Source organism: Mastigoproctus giganteus, chromosome 14 (assembly GCF_048544385.1).
Source record: "Mastigoproctus giganteus isolate SK-2022 chromosome 14, ASM4854438v1, whole genome shotgun sequence".
NCBI classification, from domain to species: Eukaryota; Metazoa; Arthropoda; class Arachnida; order Uropygi; family Thelyphonidae; genus Mastigoproctus; species Mastigoproctus giganteus.
In genome coordinates, this window is record NC_143588.1 from 60993118 (window position 1) to 61018088 (window position 24971).

The window sequence follows — 24971 nt, forward strand, 5'->3', positions numbered from 1 at the left end:
CATTAATAAAATCCATTTTGCTGGCATATTTATGCTCAATAGTCAACATTGCAAGATTGCACAGTCTACTTTGACGAATAGCATTTCATTTATTATTCGTAAGTTACTAAATGATCTTTCGGCAGAGGCAACTGGCAGGGTAAAAAAAATAACATAAATAAAGTAGAAATTTCTGAAAAGTCAAATAAAAAAATTGTCTGATAGACATGTCTGCTGATAAATCTTGTTTAATAAGTGTGATTAAATTACAATATTGAATCGGCAGTTGGAGAGAGAGTACAGATGAATACTTTTTTTATGAGATTTTCACACTCACTTAATATATCAGCATTTGACATATTAATTATTTTTTTTTTTTGGTTCTAATTATAATTTTGTCTAAAACAGTAATAAACATTTATTTAAAAAAGAAGCTAATCTCTATTATCAAACAAAAAATCTGAAGCTAATTCATCGTACAGCTAGGCCTCGCATAACGCGAGTTCGATTAACGCGATATTCAGTTAACGCTATTTGAAAAATGATACCACTTTTCACTTTACACGATGCAAATTTCCAGTTAACGCGATCTTTTTTTTATGCGATAGTTGAAAAAGATTTGAATCGCGCGTTAAGCTTACCGTGAGTCATACGGTCAATAAACAAACGTTTGCCTGCTGCCCGCCTCGGTGTGTTCCATCAGCCATCGGAAGAAGACGTGTTTGTCTCCTGCTAATAAAGTCAATGCAGACTTGCATTTAAAAATTCTAATTTTTAAGTGAGCCAGATGAAAATGTTACCGCGAAGGAGATAACGGTAAAAGAATTAGATGAAATCTTTCGTATCGCATAGAACCTCAAACAAAAGGTTTGATGTTCTCTGCGATATTTATTTCGCCAGGGCCCAGAGAAGATTGTTGTCGGCTATTGGAAATTGATTGATGAAAAGAGAAAGTCAACACTGTTCAAATATTTCCGCAACAGTAATTTCTTCATTGTGTATTTTATGTCAGAGGTTCCCAAAGTTTCTCGGTTCACGGCACCTTTAATGTCTCAGTAATTTTTTTCAAGGCGCACCCAGACCAAAAGAAATACCTAACAGTTTTGTTTAGTAGTTAGGTCCAAACAACTTAAGAAATTCTGAAACTGTGAACTACCTCGAGCTAGTAGTTTGCGCGGTGTCCGACAGATGTCGAGTATCGCTGTGTTTCCCTCGAAAATTTGAAATATTCTGCGGCGCACAGTTTAAGAACCGCTGTTTTATGCAATAAACATTTAATTCCATAATTATTTTCATTATCTTTTACATTATATACAGTTAAAAAGTTATTTAAAAAGTATTTTTAAAATTTTTTATGGACATTCCAGAAGGTCAAGGACCAATTATAATTTTTCCTATTGGTTATGATATTCCATTAACGCATTTCCGTTTTGCGCGATGTGCTCGTGGGACGAATTAATTGCGTTAATCGAGGCCCGCCTGTACTGTCTTTTAGTTCTACGTTGTCTTTCGTCTTTTGGGATTTATCCTGAACTCCTTGGCAATTTGCTCAGATTTGTATTTAATTTGTTCGTATGAATTTCGAATGTTTTTTTTTATTTTTACTGACTTGGTCCAATACAGAAGTACATTCATCGAGGTCTATATCATGTTTCTGTAGAGTTTTTGAAGCATAATTAATTTCACACATCACATTATTCAAAAATATACAAATGAAAATAAAATCAAATGTCATCATTTGCTTCATTACTCTATGCACTTTGTCTCAGTCTGCTTTTTTAGTTGATTTAAGATGAATTTCTGTCAAAGCTTTTATAATAACCCAAGAGAAATGTACCAACTGTGTGGTACTATACTCAAGGAAGTGTAAAGTGAAAAAGACCTGGGGGTAATTGTGCAGTCAAATATGAAGTTTGCTGAACAGTGCAGATGGGCTGCCAGGGCAGGTCATGGAGTCTGGGATCTACCCCAAACTCCTTGACAATTTGCTCAGATTCGTATTTAATTTGTTCATATGAATTTCGAATGATTTTTTATTTTTACTGACTTGGTCCAATACAGAAGTACATTCATAGAGGTCTATATCATGCTTCTGTAGAGTTTTGAAGCATATCTTGTCAATGATATATAGGAATTTAGCTAGCAGACACAGTCTGGAGGCCTCATTTCAGGAAGAATGTAGAGTTGCTAGAACGAGTACAAAGAAAGGCAACAAGATTGGTGAGGGGAACAAAGGGGTGCTCTTACCAAGAAAGGCTTAAGTTTTGCAAATTGCAGCACCTGGAGAGTAGGCACCTGCAAGGTGATCTTATTGAGGTGTATAAGGCCTTGAATGGGTTGAGCAAGCTGAATGCTGATGGGATTCTTCCTCTTGCTCAGATTAAGAACCTGAGGGGGTATGGATTCAAATTGAGGAAAGACAGTTGTAGAATATGTGCAGAAATTTGACTTTAACCACCAGCAGGTTGTTGATTGGTGTAACAGACTTCCATCTTTTGTTGTGGAAGTTGATAGCCTAGATAAATTTAAGGCTGAGCTGGACAGGCATTTTGAACGAATGAATGGGTGAAATGGGAGTTTTTTTTTGGCTAATGCTACATAATCAATTCATGTAGGTGTCTTAAGTGTTCGTAATAGGCAGATACGTTTTCATTTGTTGTTTGTTCAATGTACTGAATTACGAAGTTCAAGTGGTCTTTCACTTCGATTACCTTAATTTTTGGCTGAGAGTTGTTGCTCACTTCATCTTCTTCCTCGTCTGAACTTTCTGCTGCTCCCATTACACTATCGGCGATCTCCTCTTTGGTCATGATGTAGTAGCCAGGATCATCTTCTTCTATCCATGACTCTATCTCCTCTAAGGACACAGCTTTTTCCTCTCCTCGTTGTAGAGTCTCGTGAAAGTTTTCTGTCTCACAACCATCTGTTTCTGGATTAGCCTCTTCATCTAAGAGAAGTTTTTTCCATGAATTCGCCAAAGTTTTTGAATTGATTTCTTTTGCAGCATCAACAAAGTTGTAAATCATAGATCTTACATTGTACGACTTTAAATTTTTCAATGTCTGTTGTCCTCTTTTGTCTTCTTCACCAACTAGTGGCTCCTTGACTTCTAGGACCTCACTCAAAAACTTCTTTCTGTAGAGCTGCTTTGCCGTGTAGATCACCCCCTGGTCCATAGGCTGTAAAACAGATGTCATGTTTGGTGGCAGGAACACACACTTAATCTTCTTATCTCAACTAATGAGTGTGTCAACGTCAGGGTGGGTTGGTGCGTTATCTAGCAAAACGAAGGCCTTTATTTCATCTTCTGGGATTTTCAAATCTTCAATTTGATGTCTTCTGATTTCTGGTACAGCTTTCTTGTGGAACCAATCCATTGTTATTTCCGTGGTAAACCATGTATTGCAGGAATTGTAGTTGTTCTACACTAGGCTTACTTAAAGACATTGTTTAACTGCACAGCACAAAAGGTAGAAGCACGTAACTGCAGAGCAAACAACAAACAACTGTCTGAACCACAGCCGAGAACCAGGTTGTTTGTGCAGCGTGAGTCATCACGGCCCAATGACCTCAGACACAATACATATGACCTCAGAGCCTGATTGCTGTTTGATTTTTACACTTTAAAATTTTTTTAGAGATGTCCGGATTAAGCAACGTATGGATTACCGCGGTCTGGATTAATGAGAGCTTACTGTAGTTCATCTGACATCCATTTAGGCCTAAATCTTGAACAATATTTCTTAGTTGGTATGAAAAGCCTAGTAGCTTTCAAGATTAATTCTTTGAATGCTTCCCATTTTGAATTTGCTGTTGGTAACATCATCAGTTGGTCCCACCATATAGAATTTAAATACTGTCTTAGACCACAGTAGTCACCTTTACGAAAGCAAAAACCCTTCCCTTTATCCTTGATGGTAGTTACCTCTTTGAGTAAATCCCACTTCAGCACACTGTGATCACTGCCATCTAGTGGTTCCTTTATCTGCAAATTATTAATGCATGAAGAATCACTACTAATAATCAGATCAAGAGTATTACTCCTTCTAGTTGCCTCCCGAACATGCTGCTGTAGAAAACAATCGTCCAATAAATCCACAAAAGCCTTTCTAGTGTGTGTGTGTGTGTGTGTGTGTGTGTGTGTGACTAATTTACGGGCCCACTCTATTTCTCTACACTCCTAATATCAATTTTGCTTTCCCAGTGCTAATGTCACACCAAGCTGACTTGACAGTGCACTGTCCACCCATGTCGACTGGCTGTACTTCCTTGAATTTTGTGTTTCTTAACCAATAGCATAACCTCTCCTTCCTATCATGTCTATCCTTCCTGTACACACTGTACTCACCAAATTCCAGTTCTGCATCCCTTATATCTGTGTGACACCACATCTCTGTTATCCCAACAATATCTGCTTTTGAAGTTTTGACCAACACCTTAAATTCATCAAATTTATTTACCAAACTCCTAGCATTGGTGTACACGCAAGTATACATGCACCCGTTCCTATTCTTAGCTACCCTAACACAGCCCGTGTATTTACTTGTTCCGCAATGACTCCCAGCAGGGCTGGAATCCCCTGCACCTTGTTTTCCAGGCTGCTGCTCATTTCAATAGAAGCAGTGCAAGAATCACTTTCAACTCTGCCAGCGGCTACTGTTAATCTATTCGACCAGCACTTCAAATTCATCAGATTTATTTAATATTCTCCTAGCATTGGTATACATGCAAGCATTAGCAAAGGCACGTGATGCAAGAAAGCAAGCTTATATAGCATCAGCCAAAAAAAATAATCTGCCTTTGCTTGCCTAATCTCCTTTGTGACTTGATTACAGACTAGCTTATATCTACCATAGGCTTCTGTGATGCCTGATAATTTATATGCTTCCCACGTATTTTTCTTCTCTGTCATGAGTCTTATTAGTTCATTTGACATCCATTTGGGCCTAAACCTAGAACAGTAGTTCTTAGTGGGAACAAAAAGCCTAGTAACTTCCTAAGTTACTTCCTTGAATGCTTCCCATTTAGAATTTGCTGTTGGTAACATCATCAGTTGTTCATACTGTGTAGAATTTAAAAAATCTCTGAGATCACTGTAGTCCCCTTTAAGAAAGTAAAAACCCTTCCCTTTACCCCTGATGGTAGTTAAATCTTTAAGTAAATCCCACATCAATACACTGTGATCACTACCACCACTAGGTGTCAGTGATCACACTTCCTTTATCTGTAAATTCTTAATGCATGAATAATCACTGCTGATAATTAGATCAAGAGAATTACTCCCTCTGGTTGCCTCTCTAACATGCTACTGTAGAAAATAATCATCCAATAAATCCACAAAAGCCTTGCTAGTGTGCGAGTGACCAATCCACAAGTTCCAATCAAAATCTGGGAAATTAAAATCCTCCATTATATGACATTCTGATTTTTTGGCCCATTCCATTTCTCTGTATAATTGTTCATTTTACTCATCAGAGTCATTAGATCTATAACAAACTCCTACCCTCATTTTTGCTTTCTCAGTGCTTATGTCACACTAAACTGACTCAACATTGCACTGTCCATTTTTGTCAATTGGATGCACTTCCTTAGATTTTGTTTCTTAATTAACAGCATAACCCCTCTTCCCTTCCTATCCTGTCTGTCCTTTCTGTACACATTATATTCCACAAATTTCAATTCTGCATACCTTATATCTATGTGACACCACATCTCTGATATCTCAACAATATCTACCTTTGATGTCTTGACCAGCACTTCAAATTCATAACATTTATTTACTATACTCCTAGCATTGTTGTAAATGCACCTGTTCTTACTCTTAGTTACTCTGACACAGCCCATGTATTTACTTGTTTCATGACACCCAGCAGTTCCTGAAATCCCCAGCAACTTGCTTTCCAGGCTTCTGCTCATTCCAATAGAAACAGTGCTAGCATCAGCAAATATTATTGCACCATTTCTATTTGAGTGTAAAAGCAGTCCCATCCCTGTAGAAGCAGTCTCTCCTGTTAACAAGCACAGCCCATGCTGAGAAAAATTCTACCCCATGAGCCTTGCACAATCTCTCCAGGGCCAAATTGATTGATAAGGCTCTCATCATATACTCCCTCCTATCATGTCTGAGCAGGATTGCAGACACTTTTAAATTTAACCATAACTCACGACTTTTTTTTCAACGTTGACCTGTATTTGTTAAGTAAATCTGCAGATCTTCTTCACTTAATGTCATTAGTGTCAACGTACAACAATATCACCTTTTGTGCCCTTAAAAGATTATATATATTTGCTCTACAACGTAATCAACTCTTGCACCTGGTAGACACATCTTGGTCCTATTCCACCTATCCTTTTTGCACAGTATATTTCCCATTTCCCTGATAATTGAGTCACCAACAATAACTAGCTCCTTTGGGACCAGTACGTTCTTCCCTGAAGATTGCTACTGTGTTGCTTGGTGCACAAGAGTGTTGAGTTATTGAGCTTGATGGGCCCACCCATTTTTAATTCCTTCGAGGGCATCCACCTGACTTTTCAAACTGTCATAGATGCCGATCAGAATGCTGACTTGGCACCTAATTTCTTCAGTCTCTGCACCTAGCACACAAAAAGACATCTTCAAAGGATAGAACATACCCTGTTCCAGAAAGGTCCACAAACATTTCACATTTTGCACCTTTTATAGACTGTGATGCATTGGAGAATCGCCCCTTCAGTTCTTCCCCGAACCACAGCACTTCGGCTACTTTGTTGAGTAAATCCTCGGATCTCCTACTGGAGGATCTTGTCATACCTTATGTTGCCTGAGTGTAGTTTGCACTGTTTTGCTGGCTTGCTGAGTGCTTAAAGGATCTCTTTTTAATATGTGCATCAATTTTTTAAATTTTTATAAGAGATTGCTGACTTGGTGTCTAAGATCTTCAGACTCTCTGCAACCAAAACGTACAGAGAAATTTTCCTTGGCTGACTATGGATAACTCTGCAAGAAGTAGCACAACAAGTGTAGCTATGATTCGAAAGATAACCACCATTGATAGTTTCCCGAGCCAAAGAAACCCCATCACTTTGAGCTTTTTGCTTTGTTGGTCGTGTTTGGGGCAGCATGATTCTTAAATAAATTTAATTAAAAATTGAAATTATTATACAGACTAATCTGTACATAACCAATTATGTCACATATTACATGCTATGCTATTATGTTTCAAATTAAGTCTGCTTCATTTCTAATTCCTTTGCTAAAGACACAAAACAAAACACCAACCTACATAATTAGAACTTTCAAGCTACTTACTTTATTACAATTAAAATACTACAATTGCTAATATGATGCACTACACTACGAGTCACTATGAGATATGATATTCATGTCGAAATCACTCACCAAAAGGCTATATGAATATTGTCATAACTTTACTAAATCTTTAGCTACATTTAAAAATCTGCAACATTTTTCAAAAACTTCTCCATTTTGAAAAGCTCAATTTTTTCCTAATATGCTAAATTTTTTTCTAATATCCTAATATTGCCTCTAACCAGATTCAAAAGGTGGGCTCAAATACAATTTTTTGTTATTTACAGTTGGATCTACCCACCATGTGACTTATTAAATAGGTGTGTGTAGGAGGGATCATCTCTATTTAACCTGGTTTTTATTCATATTTAGTAAACTCCCATTATAAAACCATTCCTGCTTATAGCACTCTTTTCCCATTTCCTATGAAGTTTAAACAGGAGCATTATGAATATTAAAAAACATCTATAGTGCTCCTGTTTGAAATGTTTTCTTGTTCGTATCACTTTTTTTTAAGTCCCAGCAAATAATAAAGCCAGTTATAACCCATCTTACTTATGATTTTTGGTTTGTAAATGGGTGAAGGAGGCTAAATTCATAGTCTAAATATGATGAAAATTCATATTTTCATCACTCTGATAGTCATTTAAATTTTTATTTATTTTTTTTTCATTTGTCAATTTATGTGACATATTGATTTTAATGTACTGTGGAGAAATTCGGCTTCTCACATGTAATAATAAAGGTCATTATGTTTTGTTTTTGCCACCATTATTACTTGCCTTGCAGCTTATGACCTGTATAACTAATTATAATGGTGGCTAAAACTATTAGTTTTGCAAAATTAAATAAAATCTATTGTTTGTGCTGGCAGTAAGTTTCCATTTTCGGAAGACATTAACCATAGATTTAATGTAGCATACACTTTTCTAGCTGTACTCACACTGAGTCTCTTTCTGCAGGTGTTCTGAAGTGACATTAAAGTGATCACCTGCTCACACAAACACTGTATGACTAGTCACAGGTGTAATTTGCAAGAGCTATTCACATGGTTATGAAGTTTGTAAGCGATAGTACTATTATAAAAGGGAGAAATTTCTCATTTTTTTTCCATGGATTCTTGACCCAACAGTGGTCATGCTCCAGTTTGTGCAATGGAGGATTGGTGCTACCCATGTATTAGTGAATGGAACAAAGGGGTGCTCTTACAATTCTGATGGGATCCTTCCACTTGTTTAGATTATGAACCTAAGGGGGCATAAATTCAAATTAAGAAAAGACAGATGTAGAATAGATGTGCAGAAATTTGCCTTTAGCCAGCTGGTGGTTAATTTCTGGAACAAACTTCCATCTGTTGTTGTGGAAGTTGATAGGTTAAATAAATTTAAGGAGGAACTGTGGACAAGCATTTGGAGGGAATGGTATGATTTTTTTTTTTTTTTTTTTTTTGGCTGATGCTGCATAAGCTCATATACTTGCTTTCTTACATCACATGCCACTATTACTACTACAAAGAAAGGCTTAAGTTTTGCAAATTACAGTGTCTGGAGACTAGGCACCTGCGAGGTGATCTGATTGAGGTGTATAAAGCCTTGAATGATTTGAGCATGCTCAATGCTGAAGGGATTCTTCCTCTTGCTCAGAATAATCACCTGAGAGGGCATAAATTCAAATTGAGGAAAGACGGTTATAGGATAGATGTGCAGAAGTTTGCCTTTAGCCAGTGGGTGGTTGATTGCTGGAACAAACTTCCATCTGTCGTTTTAGAAGTTGATAGCTTAAATATAGATTCAAGGCAGAACTTGACAAACATTTGGAGCGAGTGGATGGGTGAAATAAGGTTTTTTTTTTTTTTTTTTTTTTTTGGCTGATGCTATATAAGCTTGCTTTCTTGCATTCTTTGCTAATGTTAGGTGGCCCACTTTGTTTTTTATTTGTGGAAAAGGTTTTTGGAATTTTTGAATTCTGCTTGCAGTATGCCAGTATATAATTTTTTCTTATATGCCAATATATCAATGTTTTCGTATGCCAATATATCAATTTTGTTGTTTTATTGTATCTAAATTTTTATTTTTTAATAAGAAAATTAAATATTTAAAAATGCTCTTTCCTGTGCATGTTATTTAAAATATAGATATATATTAATTTTGATCAAAATTACAGCCACAAAATATAAACATGAAATCAATAGTTACTTTATACTTAATTTTCCAGCACAGACAATGGTTTAAGAGTAAGAAATTTCAATCTGACATGTATAAGTGTATTCATACTTATTTTTTTATATATGGATGCTGAAGTATGTTGCAACTTTTAACTCTGCTTAAAATTAAATAAAAAAGTTGCAATTATAAAATATAAACAATATATTATTAGGTACTTCAGTTTTAAAGTTTGATGAAATCATCCAGCTTGTGAAATTTTTTGTTTATGCACACGCATGTATTTCTGCCTTGTCAGTTTGCTGGCTTTTTTCCACTTCGTATTCTGTTGGGAAGATACTTATTTTATGAAATAAGTAAATAAATGATAAAATAAAAACTGTTATATGTAATAAATGAAATATAAAATGATTAGACTTAGCAAATAAAAAGATTCTTTTTCCATCAACCAAATTATTCTTTGCAGTAATAATTATGAGAATGATTGCAGAGAAAGAACAAACCTTTACACAGTTCTCACATCTTTTTGTATTATGTGTTTTCAGGTAATTATTCTGAGAAAGACATAAAATATACCTCCAAAGAATGCGACTTGCTTTATTTAGAAAGTTTAGAGATGAGCATAACTGATGCATTTCTTTGAACCAGAATGGCACGGACATTATTTATTTAGCACACGCTTCTTGATTAGACCGGGTTTCGAGCCCATGACCACCAAATACAGAGGATGCGGAAAGGTCAGGGAATGACCACCGCATATCCCCGGAGCAGTATGGCCTTAGTTGCTAATGCGCCTAAAAACCAAATAACAAACAAACAAACATTATTTATTTTCAATCCATTAGGTTTTATTTGATGTTACTTGTAGAGAATGGGTTAAACTAATAATGTCACTTTTGGGAAATGGATTAAACCAATAATGCAACTTCTAGGAAATGGATTAACTAATAAAGCTGCTTTATTTCTAGGAAATAGATGAACCAGAATGGTAATCATACATGAAATGGGAGCGTCACACATGAGTTGAAAAAAGTTGGCATGTGGTACCTCTAGTTCTTTCATGCAGTTAATCTGTGAAAACATAAAATATCGCTTCAAACACAACCTAAGTAAAATTAGGTCTATATCTAAGAAGGAAGAGAAAGTTTGTCCTTAATTTTCAACAAAAGAAAAAATTTATTTTTTTTTTTTTTTTTTTTTTTTGGCATGTCACCTGAGAGGTCCTGTGCTGCTGTGTTAAAGACAATGCAGTCATTGATGTGAAGTGCCAGATTGCCTTAATATTTTTGGATTGTAAAATTATGATTTGTTTTATAAAATGTGCCAGATTTTAATTTCCTGTATTTCAAAAATATGAAAAATAGCCTCAAACATGGGGATCCCACTTACAGTGCCCCTTAGAGTTATTCTCCTTGAAAGTACCATTATGGGAATTTACTGTATTTTTTTATGAAATTGAGAGTATCCTTATTTTGGTTGATGATGTAAGCCATTCTGTTTTTTAAACTCCAAGGAGTGGAATTTAATTTTTTATTGGATATGCAAGCATACCTAGCAGAGTATATTTGCAAACATTGTCCTTATCTATATTTGCTAAGAAAGGTACTTCTTTCCAAAACTTTTTGATATGTCACTACCATGGGGCTGAATTTAGAAACCTGATTGATTGCACTTAATAGTAAAACCTAGTAATTTTTTGCAAACAAAAACTGATGTTCCTTATTGAACTGACCAACCAACATATTTTGATTTTTTATTTAAGTTTGCAGATCTTTATAATCACCTGGTAGGTAGAATTGTTCTCTGGATTTTTCACCTCCACAGGTGCTTCTGAAAATTCCATTTTAGGTATTGTTGGTTTATAGGAAATTCATTGTTTCTGAAATAAAAAATAAAATAAATAGAATTCTGGTTATCCAAATACCGATTGTCATTCAGTTATTTGAGACTCTCTAACTGAAAAAAATTTAAAAAAATAAAAATAAAAACATTAATTACTGTTACTGTTTCCCTAATTTTTATATATCATGTATGTGCCTTGTTTTGTATGTAGTATCTGTCCAACAGTTTGAATTGTCTACAGTCTTATTTTTAATTAATTTTATTTTTATATTAGTTTTAATTTACACTAGTATTTTTATTCACATTTGCATTATCCAAGACTGAATTCAAGGTTGGAGAAATTGATACCGTTCTAAAATATTCAGAAGCATTTACTTGTCTGGAAACTGTTTGAAGCATGAGGGAGAAAGTCATGTCATTCATATATCAGGATTAAAAATAAGATGAAGATTAATAGTTTAAAAACGATCAGGCCTATTCAAATAGTAATAAAATAATAAAAGGGGGACCATTTCAAATGCAGGTAATTGCAATATTTGAAACCTCTTAAATATAAGGATGGAGGGGTGAAATGGGAAGGATTTTTTGGGGGGGGGGATTCTGTATAAGCTTGCTTTCTTCCATCATATACCTATACTAATGCTATAACGCTTCTCTATGTTAACTTTTGCAGTAAACTACCTGGGGACACTGATGATCAATAGTGCTGAGGCATGTGCTCTTTAGAAACAACAACTGTCCAAGTAGTCAACCTAAAGTAACTAATATATTGTTTTTATTTAAATAACATCCCCATTAGATGAATCTGTTATCCATTAAATAATTGAGGCACATTAAATACTGGTCACAGCAGTGCCTTCAGTATTTGATGCTATCCGATTAAAAGTGATATTAGTTACTTTAGGTTGGGTACTTGAAGAGTTGTAGTTGTTTCTGAAGGGTACATTCCCAAGCACTGTCATCATCTCTGCAGAGATCACAGAGTCCCCTGATGGCGACTGCAAAAGTTAATACAGAGAAGCATTATATTTAAGCTGTTTCAGAAAAAAGAAAAATTAATTTTTTTTTTTTTTAACGTAAACCAAGAGTGTGTTTTTAACTGTTAACATTTAACATCTCATTTTGTATCTCTTTCTGAATTCATGCAAAGCATTATGTAGTATGTTGCATGATTATTTTTAGAGTTGTAATTTTTGAAAATAATAGGTCTTTTCAATTACTGAAAATAAATTCATTTTCTTCTGTAATTTGATACTTTCATTGGAAGTAAACATAGCAGTAGAAAGAGTTGCAAACTATTTTAATAATTGGGGTAAAAGTACTAAAAACTCTAAAAATAATAGACTATTATTTTTAGAGTTGTTAGTACTTTACCCCAATTATTATAGTAATGTATTGTAGAATTTAAAATTGATTCAATTTAATGTATATGTGATGTACAGTATTGCAAACTCTATTTTATAATATTATTCAGGATGTATAATTTATTTTTATAATTTATATTTTAGGAGAATTTACTATTCCTGAAGATTCTACGTGGTTCAAAGTGAATACTAACATGACAGGATTTTATCGTGTGATGTATGATTCAGAAAGTTGGAAAATACTTATTAAGGCCTTTCATAGTAATCATAAGGTACGCTGTCTGTTATATTTGGTTTAGTTTATTTATATATAGAATATGGAAGAGATATGGAAAACAAGATGCTTTGCATATCTCTTCCATATTCACACCCAAGCAAAATGCCTAACCTAGGAAAATGATAAAACAGCCATTATGTAAGTTACATAACCCCAGGGTGAGCATCTGGTGAGTATGGGCTTGGCACACCCAGGGTCCTGAGCTGGATGTCATCATTCTTCTCTTTCTTGATGATTCCCTTCCCTTCTCTCTCTCTCTCTCTCTCTCTCTCTCTCTCTCTCTCTCTCTCTCTCAGGGTAACTTGGGAATTTTTTTTTGGCTGGTGCAGCATAAGCCTCAGGCTTCCTTGCACAATATAGCTAATAATAATAATAATATTAACATTATATGCAGGTAAATGTGTAAAAAGTTATCACAAAGGAGATAGCTTTTCTTGAGAAATTGCTACAGCAACCATATTTCAAAATAAATTAGAAATAAATATATTAACACACTCACCATAAGAAGAAAAAAAATAAAATAAAGGAATTACATTGAGAGTGTCTTCATGAAGCAGTTTCCATTATGTGTATCAAAAATTCTATCGTTGATACTTTTGAAACAATGCTAACAGGTTGCACCCTATGCGATTGGTGTAAATGAAAGACAAGAGTGAACAGATATATAACCATGAACATAAATATGTGTCACCCATTATAGTAGGCATGTCAGATGCCAATGCAGCTGAGGTAAAACACTTTCGACTAATATCTAATGCCTCAAGTGTGTTAAAGCTATTAGGAAAAACTCTGCTGCCTATCATCACTCACCAATTGCTTGGAAATGGGATCCCCCAGGTTCACTATGTGGTCCCTCAATACTCAACATTACAAACTTGCTGACCATCACCCAAAGTGTTGTGTCATCTTTTGAGAAAAATGAGGAACTGGCCATTACATATCTAGATATTGAAGCTACTTTCGACACAGTTTGTGCCAGTGCCTTTACACCCCATCTACAATCACACTACATCAGTGGCAATATGCTGAACTTCCTTTCATCTCTTATTCAGATTTGGATAATCCAACACCAAACTCCAGATGGAATATGGGGGCAAGAAGTGGCTACAGTCATTTCCCAAGGTGATGTCTTATTGAGACTTCTGTATTGTTGATAGCAATAACTGCACCAATACTGAGGAATAGTCAACATCTTCTGAGTCATGCTGACAACCTTAAAATTCTAATGTCCATCACTCAGAATGCTCATCTTGCTCAAACTACTGAGCACATCAGTGGAATGCTGAGTAATCTATCTACCTCCTATCTCGTACAGTTCTCACTGAAAATCACCCCATCAAAATCTGCTTTAATGATCTTCTCACTGAAACTACTCCATCTGCGATCTTTCCATCTCTCTCAACAATACACATATTCCTCATGTTATATCTCAATCTGATGTGATATTTCTTCTGATGGGTGTGATATTTGACCCCAAATTTGGATTTCATCTTCAGATTGAAAACCTGTCATCCCATGTGGCTGGACTTGAGATGGATGGCAAAATAAGATCTACAATATATTAATGGTCAGATGAATTTGAAGTGTTGGTCAAGACATCAAATGCAGACATTGTTGGATATCAGAAACATGGTGTCACTCAGATATATGAGATACAGAATTTGAATATGGGGAATACACTGTATACAGAAAGGACAAACAGAATAGGAGGGGGAGGGATTATGCTCTTAGTTAAAAGCACATAGAATCTAAGGTAGTGCATCTGGTTGATGTGAGTGGCCAGTGCAGTGTTCAGTCAGTTTGGTGTGGCATAACCACTGGAAATGCAAAAGTGAAAGTAGTAGTGTGTTATAGGCCTAATGAGTGATGAATACAACAAACAACTGTAGAGAAAAATAGAGTGGATCAGTAAATCAGAATGTCTTATAATGGGGGATATTAACTTTTCAGATGTTGACTGGAACTTGTGAGTTGGTCACTCACAGACTAGCAAGAATTTTGTGGATTTATTGGAAGACTGTTTTCTACAGCAGAATGTTAAAAAAGCAATTAGAGGGAGCCATACTTTTAATCTGACTATCAGTGGTTATTATTCATGTATTATGAATCTGCAGATAAAAGAAACACTAGGTGGCAGTAATCGCAGTGTATTGATTTGAGATTTACTTAAAGGTGTAACTACCTTCAAAGGTAAAGGGAAGGGTTTTTGCTTTCATTGAGGTGACTGCAGTGATCTCAAATGGTTTTTAAATTCTATACAGTGGGATCAACTGATGATGTTACCATCAGCAAATTCTAAATGGAAAGCATTCAGAAAATTAAAGGAAGCTATTAGGCTTTTCATACCAACCAAGAAATACGCTTCAAGGCCTAAATGGATGTCAGATAAATTGATGAGACTCACAGCAGAGAAGAAAAATGCATGGGATTTTTGCATAGGAAGCCTATGGTAGATATAAACTAGTCGCTAATGAAGTCACAAAGGAGGTTAGGCAAGTGAAAGCAGATTATAAGAAATCTTTGGCAAAGGATGCAAAGAAAAATAGTGAAGACTACTTTATCTATGTAATCATTAGAAAGAAGGAGATGAATCAAATTGGTGCACTTGATATCGATGGTTCGATTATTGACAATCCTGCTCAGGTTGCTGACAAACTGAATGAGTAATTTGCATCCGCATTTCACACGTGAGGAATTTTTTAGGGAAGGGGATGCCAGAAGTGTATCAGACTCAGAGAGCTAAATGATTTTATAATAACTGAGAGGAAAATGGAAGAGAAATTGTTGCAGTTACACATAAGAAAGGCATCTGTGGTGGAGAGGATTTCTCCAATATTAAAGGGGGCAGCAAAGGAAGAATTTCTCCTATATTAAGAGAGGCAGCAAAGGAAGTAAGCAAACCCTTAGCCATAATTATGAGAGCGCCTTGAATTCTGCAAAGCTCCCGTGGACTGCAGATGTACAAATGTATCCCCAATTCACAAAGGGGGATCAAATGGTGACATGAATAATTACAGACCTGTTAGTTTAACTTCTGTTCCTGCAATTATACTTCAGATACAGCATGGGTTTGTTGAGAGGAAATCTTGTCTGAGCAATTTGATTGGATACTACGATGTGGTCACAAAGGAACTGGATACAAAAAATAATTTTGATAATATATACTTGGATTTCAGAAAATCTTTTGATACTATTGCTCATAAAAGACTACTATACAAATCGAAGCAGTGTAGCATTAAGGATAGGTTGCTGCTATTGATAAAGGAATGGTTGAGTGTGAAAAGAGAGAGTGGTGATCAATGGACACTGCTCTTCATGGATTAATGTTATTAGTGGAGTTCCCCAGGGTTAGGTGTTCACCTCATCATTGTTTTCTATATTTATCAATGATATTGATGAAGGCATATCAGGCTTTATATCCCTGTTTGCAGATGATACAAAGGTTGGCAGGGTGGTTAATAACTGGAACGACAGTATGTTACTGCAACAGGAGCTGTAAAAGTTTTGTAGATGGGTTGAGAAAAGGCAGTTGAACACTGAAAAATGCAAAGTACTGCATATGGGTAGCAGTAACCCCAAAGTTACGTATATGTGTGTGGTACTCTCAGGATAGTGGAAAATGAAAAAGACCCGTAGGTAACTGTAAAGTTAGATATGAAGTCCTCTGAGTAGTGCAGACAGGCTGCCAGGACAGCTCATTGCATTTTGTTAATGACATACAGGAATTTTGCTAGCAGGGATAAGGAGATGATTATTCCAATGTGTAAGGCATTGGTCAGGTCACATCTTGAGTACTGCATACAGTTCTGGAGGCTTCATTTCAGGAGGGCTGTCATGCTGCTGGAACAAGTACAGAGAAGGGCAACAAAATTTGTGAGGGGAACAAAGGGGTGCTCTTACCAAGAAAGGTTTCAGTTCTGCAAATCACAGCATCTGCAGACTAGGCACCTGCATTGGTGATCTGATTGAGGTGTTTAAAGCTTTGAATAGATTGAGCAAGCTGATAGAATTCTTCCTCTTTCTCAGACTACACATATGGGGGGTGCACAAACTTCCATCTGTTTTTGTGGAAGTTGCTAGCTTAAATAAATTCAAGGAGAACTAGACAAGCTATTGGAGAGAATGAATAGGTGAAATGGGGGTGTTATTTTTTTGGCTAATGCTGCACAAGCTTGCTTTCTTGCATCATTTTCCACTAATAATGAGGCTTGTCAGCCCCAAATAAAATAAAGCTGCTGTTGGCAAATGAGTTTTGGTTGCTAAAATGGGCAAACTGGAAAGGAAGGCTTCCACAACAACAACAACAGTGCACATCAGCTCTGGTAATGTCTGTGAAGGTACACCAGATCCCTCAATTCATTAAGACACAAGGGCTTCACATTACTGTCAATATACTCATGAGGTAGATTTTGGCACCCCTAATTTGGGACAATTGCTGCTGGTGCATTCCACTGCCTGGCCTTTGCTCCACTCCAATGTTCAAAACAACCAAAACTCGTCTACACATCACAGACCAATTCATCCCTTATCAAATGCCATTTTGGGCAAAGGCTAGATATCAACCTACAGAAGTCTGCCCTGATATATAGAAACAGGATATTGACATCTGGAACCACCACTTCTCTTCAAGATGCAGAATAAATCAAAGGTCCTCTGACCCATCAGTATTTTTAAATTGTCTACCAAACTCATTGGAGTCCAGGTTATTAACAAACATCCATACTAATGATAGTGAAACTTTTTCTATTGCCTTATGCGATATCTAGTTTAGTTACTAGATGTTGCGTAAGGCACTGTCTAGTTTAGTTACTGTTACTAGAAATTCAGTTCTAGTGTTATTTAAAATCACACTGTCCTGATCCTATGATATATCAATTAAGCCATAAAAGTAAAGTGCAGCCATTATCAACCCACTGCAGGATGGAAGCCTCCACAATTCATACTGAGGGAAATGGACCATAATCTGCCACGCTGGTCCAGTGCGGGTTGGCAGATCGACCGTATTCAGCAGTCAGGGGCTTGAACCCTGGTCTACTCAAAGAGCGTGTACTACTGCACTCCCGCTCCTGACCACTCCGCTGCGGAGGCCGACAATTAAGCCATATAACTTCTCAATTAACCAGAAAGTTAGCTTTGTTCAACTTGTTTTTTTATTAATTGTTAAATTATATTTTAAGCATGATTTGAGTTAGCAAAAGCTTAAAATGCCGAAGTTCATGACAGGGAATATGTACTTAGTCAAAGCTTAATAAAAACGGCACTCACCTCAATAATCTGTTATGGTTACATGAATTATGAAACAGTGGTGTGGGAAATCTCTGATTGAAACTAAAATCAGAAGTTAAGAATTGTGATTAAGAAAGTGTAATTTAAAAAAATTAGCCCAGAGGAGGGAGATGTGCACCACATCATCCTCTAGTTGTCAATTACAATACTGTATAAATAAAATATCTTAAAATTAAAAAAGGAATAAGGCCATTAATCGTGAACAACGGACTTTTGATAGATTCATCTCAGTTGGCATTAAAATGAAGGGCAGAAGGTTACTGTGGATCTTAAGTACCCGAAAGTTTTGCTGGACATGTGGTAATTTAACTCGCATGAGATTCCAAATGGAAGACAAGGAAACTGGAAGTTTTGTGTCTATGGGTCTAAGAATTTCAGCTCCTTTATCTGAAATATACCTTGCCATGGATGAACATCAAACTCTTCAACCATTTCCAACAAATATTAAACTTTACATCCATTATGCAGATGATGTTCTAATAATTGGAGACCAAAACACCATCAACAATCTTTTTACCAAATTTAATTCAGTACACCCCAGATTAAAATACACCTTAGAACTAGAAACTAATAAGGCAATCAGTTTTTTTAACTTAACCATATATAAACAAAATAACAGGCTAAAGACAAAAATCTATAGGAAAAAAACAAATACAGGCCAACATCTACATTTTCTTTCACACCACCCCCCTTAGTGTAAAAAAAATCGATTCTCTACAACCAAGTTTAAATACTGCCAATCACAAGATGATTTATTTCTTGAGCTAAAATATCTTACTGAAAAATTCACAGCTATAAAATATCCCATTAAACTAACCCAACAAATTATTTCAAATAACTCATTTATAAAAAAAATCCAATACTTCCAACATTCTTGTTGTCCTTCTTTACCATTGCCAAATTGCTAGACAATTACATCAAATCTATACTAACACTGATATTTCTATAATTCTTTCTACTTATAGTAAATTAGGATCCTCTTTTAACAAATATAAAGAAACCCGCATATATGACACTAAGGACATTAATAACATAGTTTATTTAATCAAATGTCAACCCGATTGTAATGCATGTTACATCGGGAGTACTACCAATAAATTTGGATTATCCACCATTGCAAACACACACGCCTACTACCACGTTAATAATTTCCAGACACAACAAGGAAATACTGAACTGTCTCAGCATGTACACACTCATAACCACAACTCCTCAGTTGATGCTGCAATAACCATTATCAAATTAAATTCAATCTATAAACTCCTTTTATATGAAACCCTTATAATAGAATGGTACCATCTCAATGCCGATATTGACATCTTAAACACAAAACTTCTGGTTTCCTTGTCTTCCATTTGGACTCTCACGCGAGTTAAATTCTCACGCGAGTTACCACATGTCCAGCAAAATATTTTGGGTACTTAAGATCCACAGTAACCTTCTGCCCTTCAGTCAAAGCAAAAATAAGAGTAGGAGTGTGTTATAGTCCTAATGACTCGAATGAGTACAATGAACAATTGTACAGAGAAATAGTGGGCTAGTAAATTGGAATGTCTTATAATGGGGGATTTTAACTTCCAAGATATTGACTGGAACTTGTGGGTTGGTCACTCACACACTAGTCAGACTTTTGTGGATATATTGGATGATTGTTTTCTGCAGTAGCATGTTCGAGAGGCAACCAGAGAAAGTAATACTCTTGATCTGGTTATCAGCAGTGATCATTCGTGTATTAAAAATTTGCAGATAAAGGAATCACTAGGTGGCAGTGATCACAGTGTACTGATGTGAGATTTACTTAAAGATTTAATTACCATCAGGGGTAAAGGAAAGGGTTTTTGCTTCCGTAAAGGTGAGTACAGTGGTCTCCAACAGTTTTTAAATTCTGTACAGTGGGATCAACTGACGATGTTACCAACAGTAAATTCTAAGTGGGAAGCATTCAAGGAATTAATCGTTGAAGCTACTAAAAGTTTCATACCTATTAAGAAATATTGTTCAAGGTTTAGGCCTAAATGGTTATCTAATGAACTAATGAGACTTGTAATAGAGAAGAAAAATGCATAAATTATCAAGCGACTCAGAAGCCTATGGCAGATATAAGCTAGTCTATAATCAGGTGACAAAGGAGGTTAGGCAGGCGAAGGCAGATTACAAGAAATCCTTGGCAGAAGATGCAAAGAAAAACAGCAAGGATTTCTTTACTTATATAAACTCTAAAAGAAGGGGATGAATCTGATTGGTCCACTTGACATCGATGGTTCGACTGTTGATCCTGCTCAGATAGCAAACAAACTGAATGAGTATTTTGCATCTGCATTCACACATGAGGAATTATTAAGGTTTGAAAATGGCAGAAGGTTATCAAATTGTAGCAGGATACTTAATGATTTTGGAATAACTGAAAGCAAAGTGGAGGAGAAATTGTTGAAATTAAACATAAGAAAAGCATCTGGGGTGGATGGGATCTATCCAGTTATATTAAAGGAGTCGGCAAAGCAACTAAGCAAACCCTTAGCCATAATTATGAGAGCGTCCTTGGACTCAGGGGAGGTTCCCATGGACTGGAGATGTGCAAATGTATCCCCAATTCACAAAGGGGGATCGAAGGGTGACACGAGTAATTACAGACCAGTTAGTTTAACTTCTGTTCCGGATAAAATAATGGAGTCACTGGTTAAAAATGCATTGCAGGATCATCTAGACAAGACTGCAGCAATAATTCAGACACAGCATGGGTTTGTTAAGGGAAAGTCTTGTCTGACAAATTTGATAGGATATTATGATGTGGTTACAAAGGAACTGGATGCAAAAAATAATTTTGATATCATATATTTGGATTTCAGGAAAGCTTTTGACACTGTTGTGCATGGAAGACTACTGTACAAATTGGAGCAGAATGGTATTAAGGGTAAGTTTCTACAATGGATAAAAGGATGGTTAAGTGGGAGAAGACAGAGGGTGGTAATCAATGGGTGCTGCTCTTCGTGGACTAATGTTATTAGTGGAGTCCCACAGGGTTCGGTGTTAGGGCCACTGTTGTTTTGTATATTTATCAATGATATTGATGAAGGTATATCAGGCTTAATGTCGAAGTTTGCAGATGATACAAAGGTTTGCAGGGTTGTTAATGACAGTAATGGCAGTGTGCTACTGCAACAGGATCTAGATAATTTGGGCAGATGGGCTAAGAAGTGGCAACTGAAGTTTAACCTTGACAAATGCAAAGTACTGCATATGGGTAGAAGTAACCCCAGAGAAACGTACCACTGTGTGGTACTACACTTAAGGCGGTAGAAAATGAAAAAGACCTGAGAGTAATTGTGCAGTCAGATATGAAGTTTTCTGAGCAATGCAGATAGGCTGCCAGGGCAGGTCATGGCGTTTTGTCAAAGATATATGGGAATTTTGCTAGCAGGCAGAATGAGGTGATTGTCCCTCTGTATAAGCCAATGGTCAGGCCATACCTTGAGTATTGGGTACAGGTCTGGAGGCCTCATTTTAGGAAGGATGTAGATTTACTTGAGCGTGTACAGAGAAGGGCAACAAGATTGGTGAGGGGAATGAAGGGATCTTTGTACCAAGAGAGGCTTATGTTCTGCAAATTGTAGTGGCTGGAGACTAGGTACCTGCGCGGTGATCTGATTGAGGTGTATAAGGCCTTGAGCACGCTGAATTCTGATGGGATCCTTCCACTTGTTCAGATTACGAACCTAAGGGGGCATAAATTCAAATTAAGAAAAGACAGATGTAGAATACATGTGTGGAAATTTGCCTTTAGCCAGCGGGTGGTTAATTGCTTGAACAAACTTCCATCTGTCGTGGAAGTTGACAGGTTAAATAAATTTAAGGAGGAACTGGACAGGCATTTGGAGGAAATGGTGTGATTTTTTTTTTTTTTTTTTTAGCTGATGCTGCATAAGCTTCGCTACTACTACTACTACATGTTTTATTTCAAAATCCATTTTATGAACCTCTGGCTGTTATGGGATTATTATAATCACCTTTGTATATATAGCTGCAGTATAGATTCTCTCTCTCTTTACTGAAAATGGATGGCCTTTTCAGTTCAAATAATGGTGCATGTAGCCCTTATATTTTTGTGCTGAAGTTGCATGATACACAAATATAGAATTCAAGTAAAATTTATAAATTATACAGCGGCAGAGAAAAAACTGCATTGCCTTAAAAAAAAAAGTAACATTTGTTGTGAAACGTATAAGATAGTGTTTCATTACAGTCATTTTGTTTGTTGCAAAGCAAAGGTATTGCATCAGATAACGCTTCTATTGCATCAGACAGTAATTGCAAGGTATTGCATCGTCATTTCTATAAATGCAGAGTTGGAAGGGTATACACGCTCATTAGTATCCTATTTTGTGGAGGTGTAAGCATGGCCCCATATGTTCAGTTGACACCAAGAAAGAAAAGTGCAGCTGTTGCTCTGTCCCAGGAAGGGCTTTCTGTGCATGCTATTGCTGATAAAATAGGCTGTCACCAGAGAACAGTAACCCGGGTGCTGAAATTAAAATGTGAAGAGAAGACCTGGATCAGGCTGTAAGAGAGTGACTATGCCTTCCCATGGTCGATATTTGAAACAGCTATGCCTTCATAATTGCCATGCTAGTTCTCCTGATCTAAAACTAGACTTTGAGATGTTCGTGCACTTGTTTCAATATAATACTATTATTCTGAAACAAGTGCACGAACTATCCAAAGATGGGTTTCAGGATGTGGTCTACATGCCTATTGGTCCAAGAAGAAGTCAACAAATGAGGAAGAAGCAACTTGCTTGGGCTAAAACACATGTTTCATGGACAAAAGAGCAATGGGACACCGCCTTCTTTTCTGACGAATCGAAATTCAACCTGCATGGCTCTGATGGGAAGGAATATGTCAGAAGATGAAAATCGGAGGCATATTATCCTGACTGCATAACACCGACTGTAAAGTTCCCCGCCGGTCAGTGGGTCTAGGGATGCATAACAAGCAAAGGGGTGGGGCGAATTAAGTTTATTAATGGAACAGTGAATGCAGAAACCTACACTGCTATCTTGGAAGAGTGCCTGAAACTTGTTATTAGGGATCATCACACAGACGTCCAAAACTGCATTTTTCAACAGGACTCAGTACCTTGCCACACAGCAAAATTGTTAAGTTTTATGCTATTTATATTTAATGATGAGTTTGTCTTCTTTTGTCACAAGGCTTAAAACATACTTACACCAATGTTTTCCCTCATGTTTCTCCCTTAAGGTGCAGTCATACCTCAGAAATGCTGGCCTTACAGTGTTGGACTGACCCAGCAACAGTTCAAATTTGAAACCCTATTCAAAATTGCTGGTACATAAAATGTCATCTAAAATTGCTCAGAAGAAGCCAACAAGTAAGATTCAGCTGTAGGAGAGCATTGTAAAGGTTTGGTTTCGTACCAGGAAATTGGACAACTGTATATCCAGAAGTTCATTAACTCTATGTCAGATCATTGCAAGACTGTAATTGCAGCTCGAGGAGGAACAACAAAATATTGAGGACTTATTTTGTTGATTTACAGTAAATAATACTATTACATTAACTTGTCATTTCAGTTTATACACGTAAATGTAATAAAATGCACGATTTCTCATATTTCCATTAATTATGCATTTTACCCTTTGGGAAGATATTTATGGCAGTTAGGTATATTAGGTGGAGTCTTTTCATTTGATTTCATTCACAGAGATATACACTGAGTGATCACTGAATTATGACCACCCCTATGAAAATTGAATGCGACCCCTTGACAACGTGAGGTACAGGAGTATGCAGTTAGTCGACCTATGTAGCATAGATAAAGCGTCAATGTTCAGTAGGTAGTAAAATTCTGAGCATGATGGGTAAAATGAAGGATTTATCGGACTTTGATAAAGGACAGATTGTGGGTGCTCGATGAGCTGGTGCCTCGATTTCTCAAACGGCTGAACTGGTGGGGTGTTTGAGAGCCACCGTAGTTAAAGTTTACCAGGACTGGCGTCAAAATGGTCAAACAACAACCTGACGGCAAAATTGCAAAGGTCAGTGAAAGGTTGATGTTAGATGTGAGTGCTGGGTCCGACGACTTGTACAGGCAAATAGGCACAGCACTGTTGAAGTGTTGACTACCCAATACAACATGGACCAACCCGAAACAATATCTGGCATGGCCATGCGTCGCATGCTCGCACGTATGGACTATACCAGCAGACAACCCCTACAGCATCCTCTCCTAACCAAGGTTCATCAGCGTAAAAGACTCACCTGGTGCAAAGAGCACACAAGTTGGATGTAAGAAGACTGGAAGAAAGTGCGCTGGTCAAATGAGTTACATTATTTACTCCACACCATGGATGGTTGTGTATGGATTCGGCATCAACAACATGAGGCTCTTGATCCATCATGCATGGTATCAAAAGTGCAGGTCGGTGGAGCGGTTTTATGGTGTGGGTCATGTTTCACTGGCAGGAACTTGGACCCCTGGTGCATGTAGAACTAGCACCTCCATAGCCAGGTGGGCAGGAGGAGCAATGCATAGCACACGCTTCTTGATTAGACCGGGGCTCGAGCCTGTGACCACCAAATACGGAGGATGTGGAAAGGTCAGGGAATGATCACCGCATATCCCCGGAGAAATATGGCCTTAGTTGCTAATGCTCCTAAAACGAAATAACAACAACAAAAGCATGTAAAACAACGTATCAGTGGTCTTCACTATCATCAACTGCTTGCTAACTGATGGCAGTGCGGCAAGCCAT

General features: G+C 36.7%; 1 protein-coding gene across 1 annotated transcript in view; it reads left to right on the forward strand.

Moving 5' to 3' along the window:
- LOC150075161 (glutamyl aminopeptidase-like) overlaps positions 1 to 24971 on the forward strand; it is a 262165-nt gene that overhangs the window by 125221 nt on the left and 111973 nt on the right. The window contains exon 10 of the mRNA XM_090388277.1: positions 12783 to 12910. Within this exon, the coding sequence (XP_090244403.1) occupies positions 12783 to 12910 (128 nt within the window). The remainder of the gene's footprint in view (positions 1 to 12782; positions 12911 to 24971) is intronic.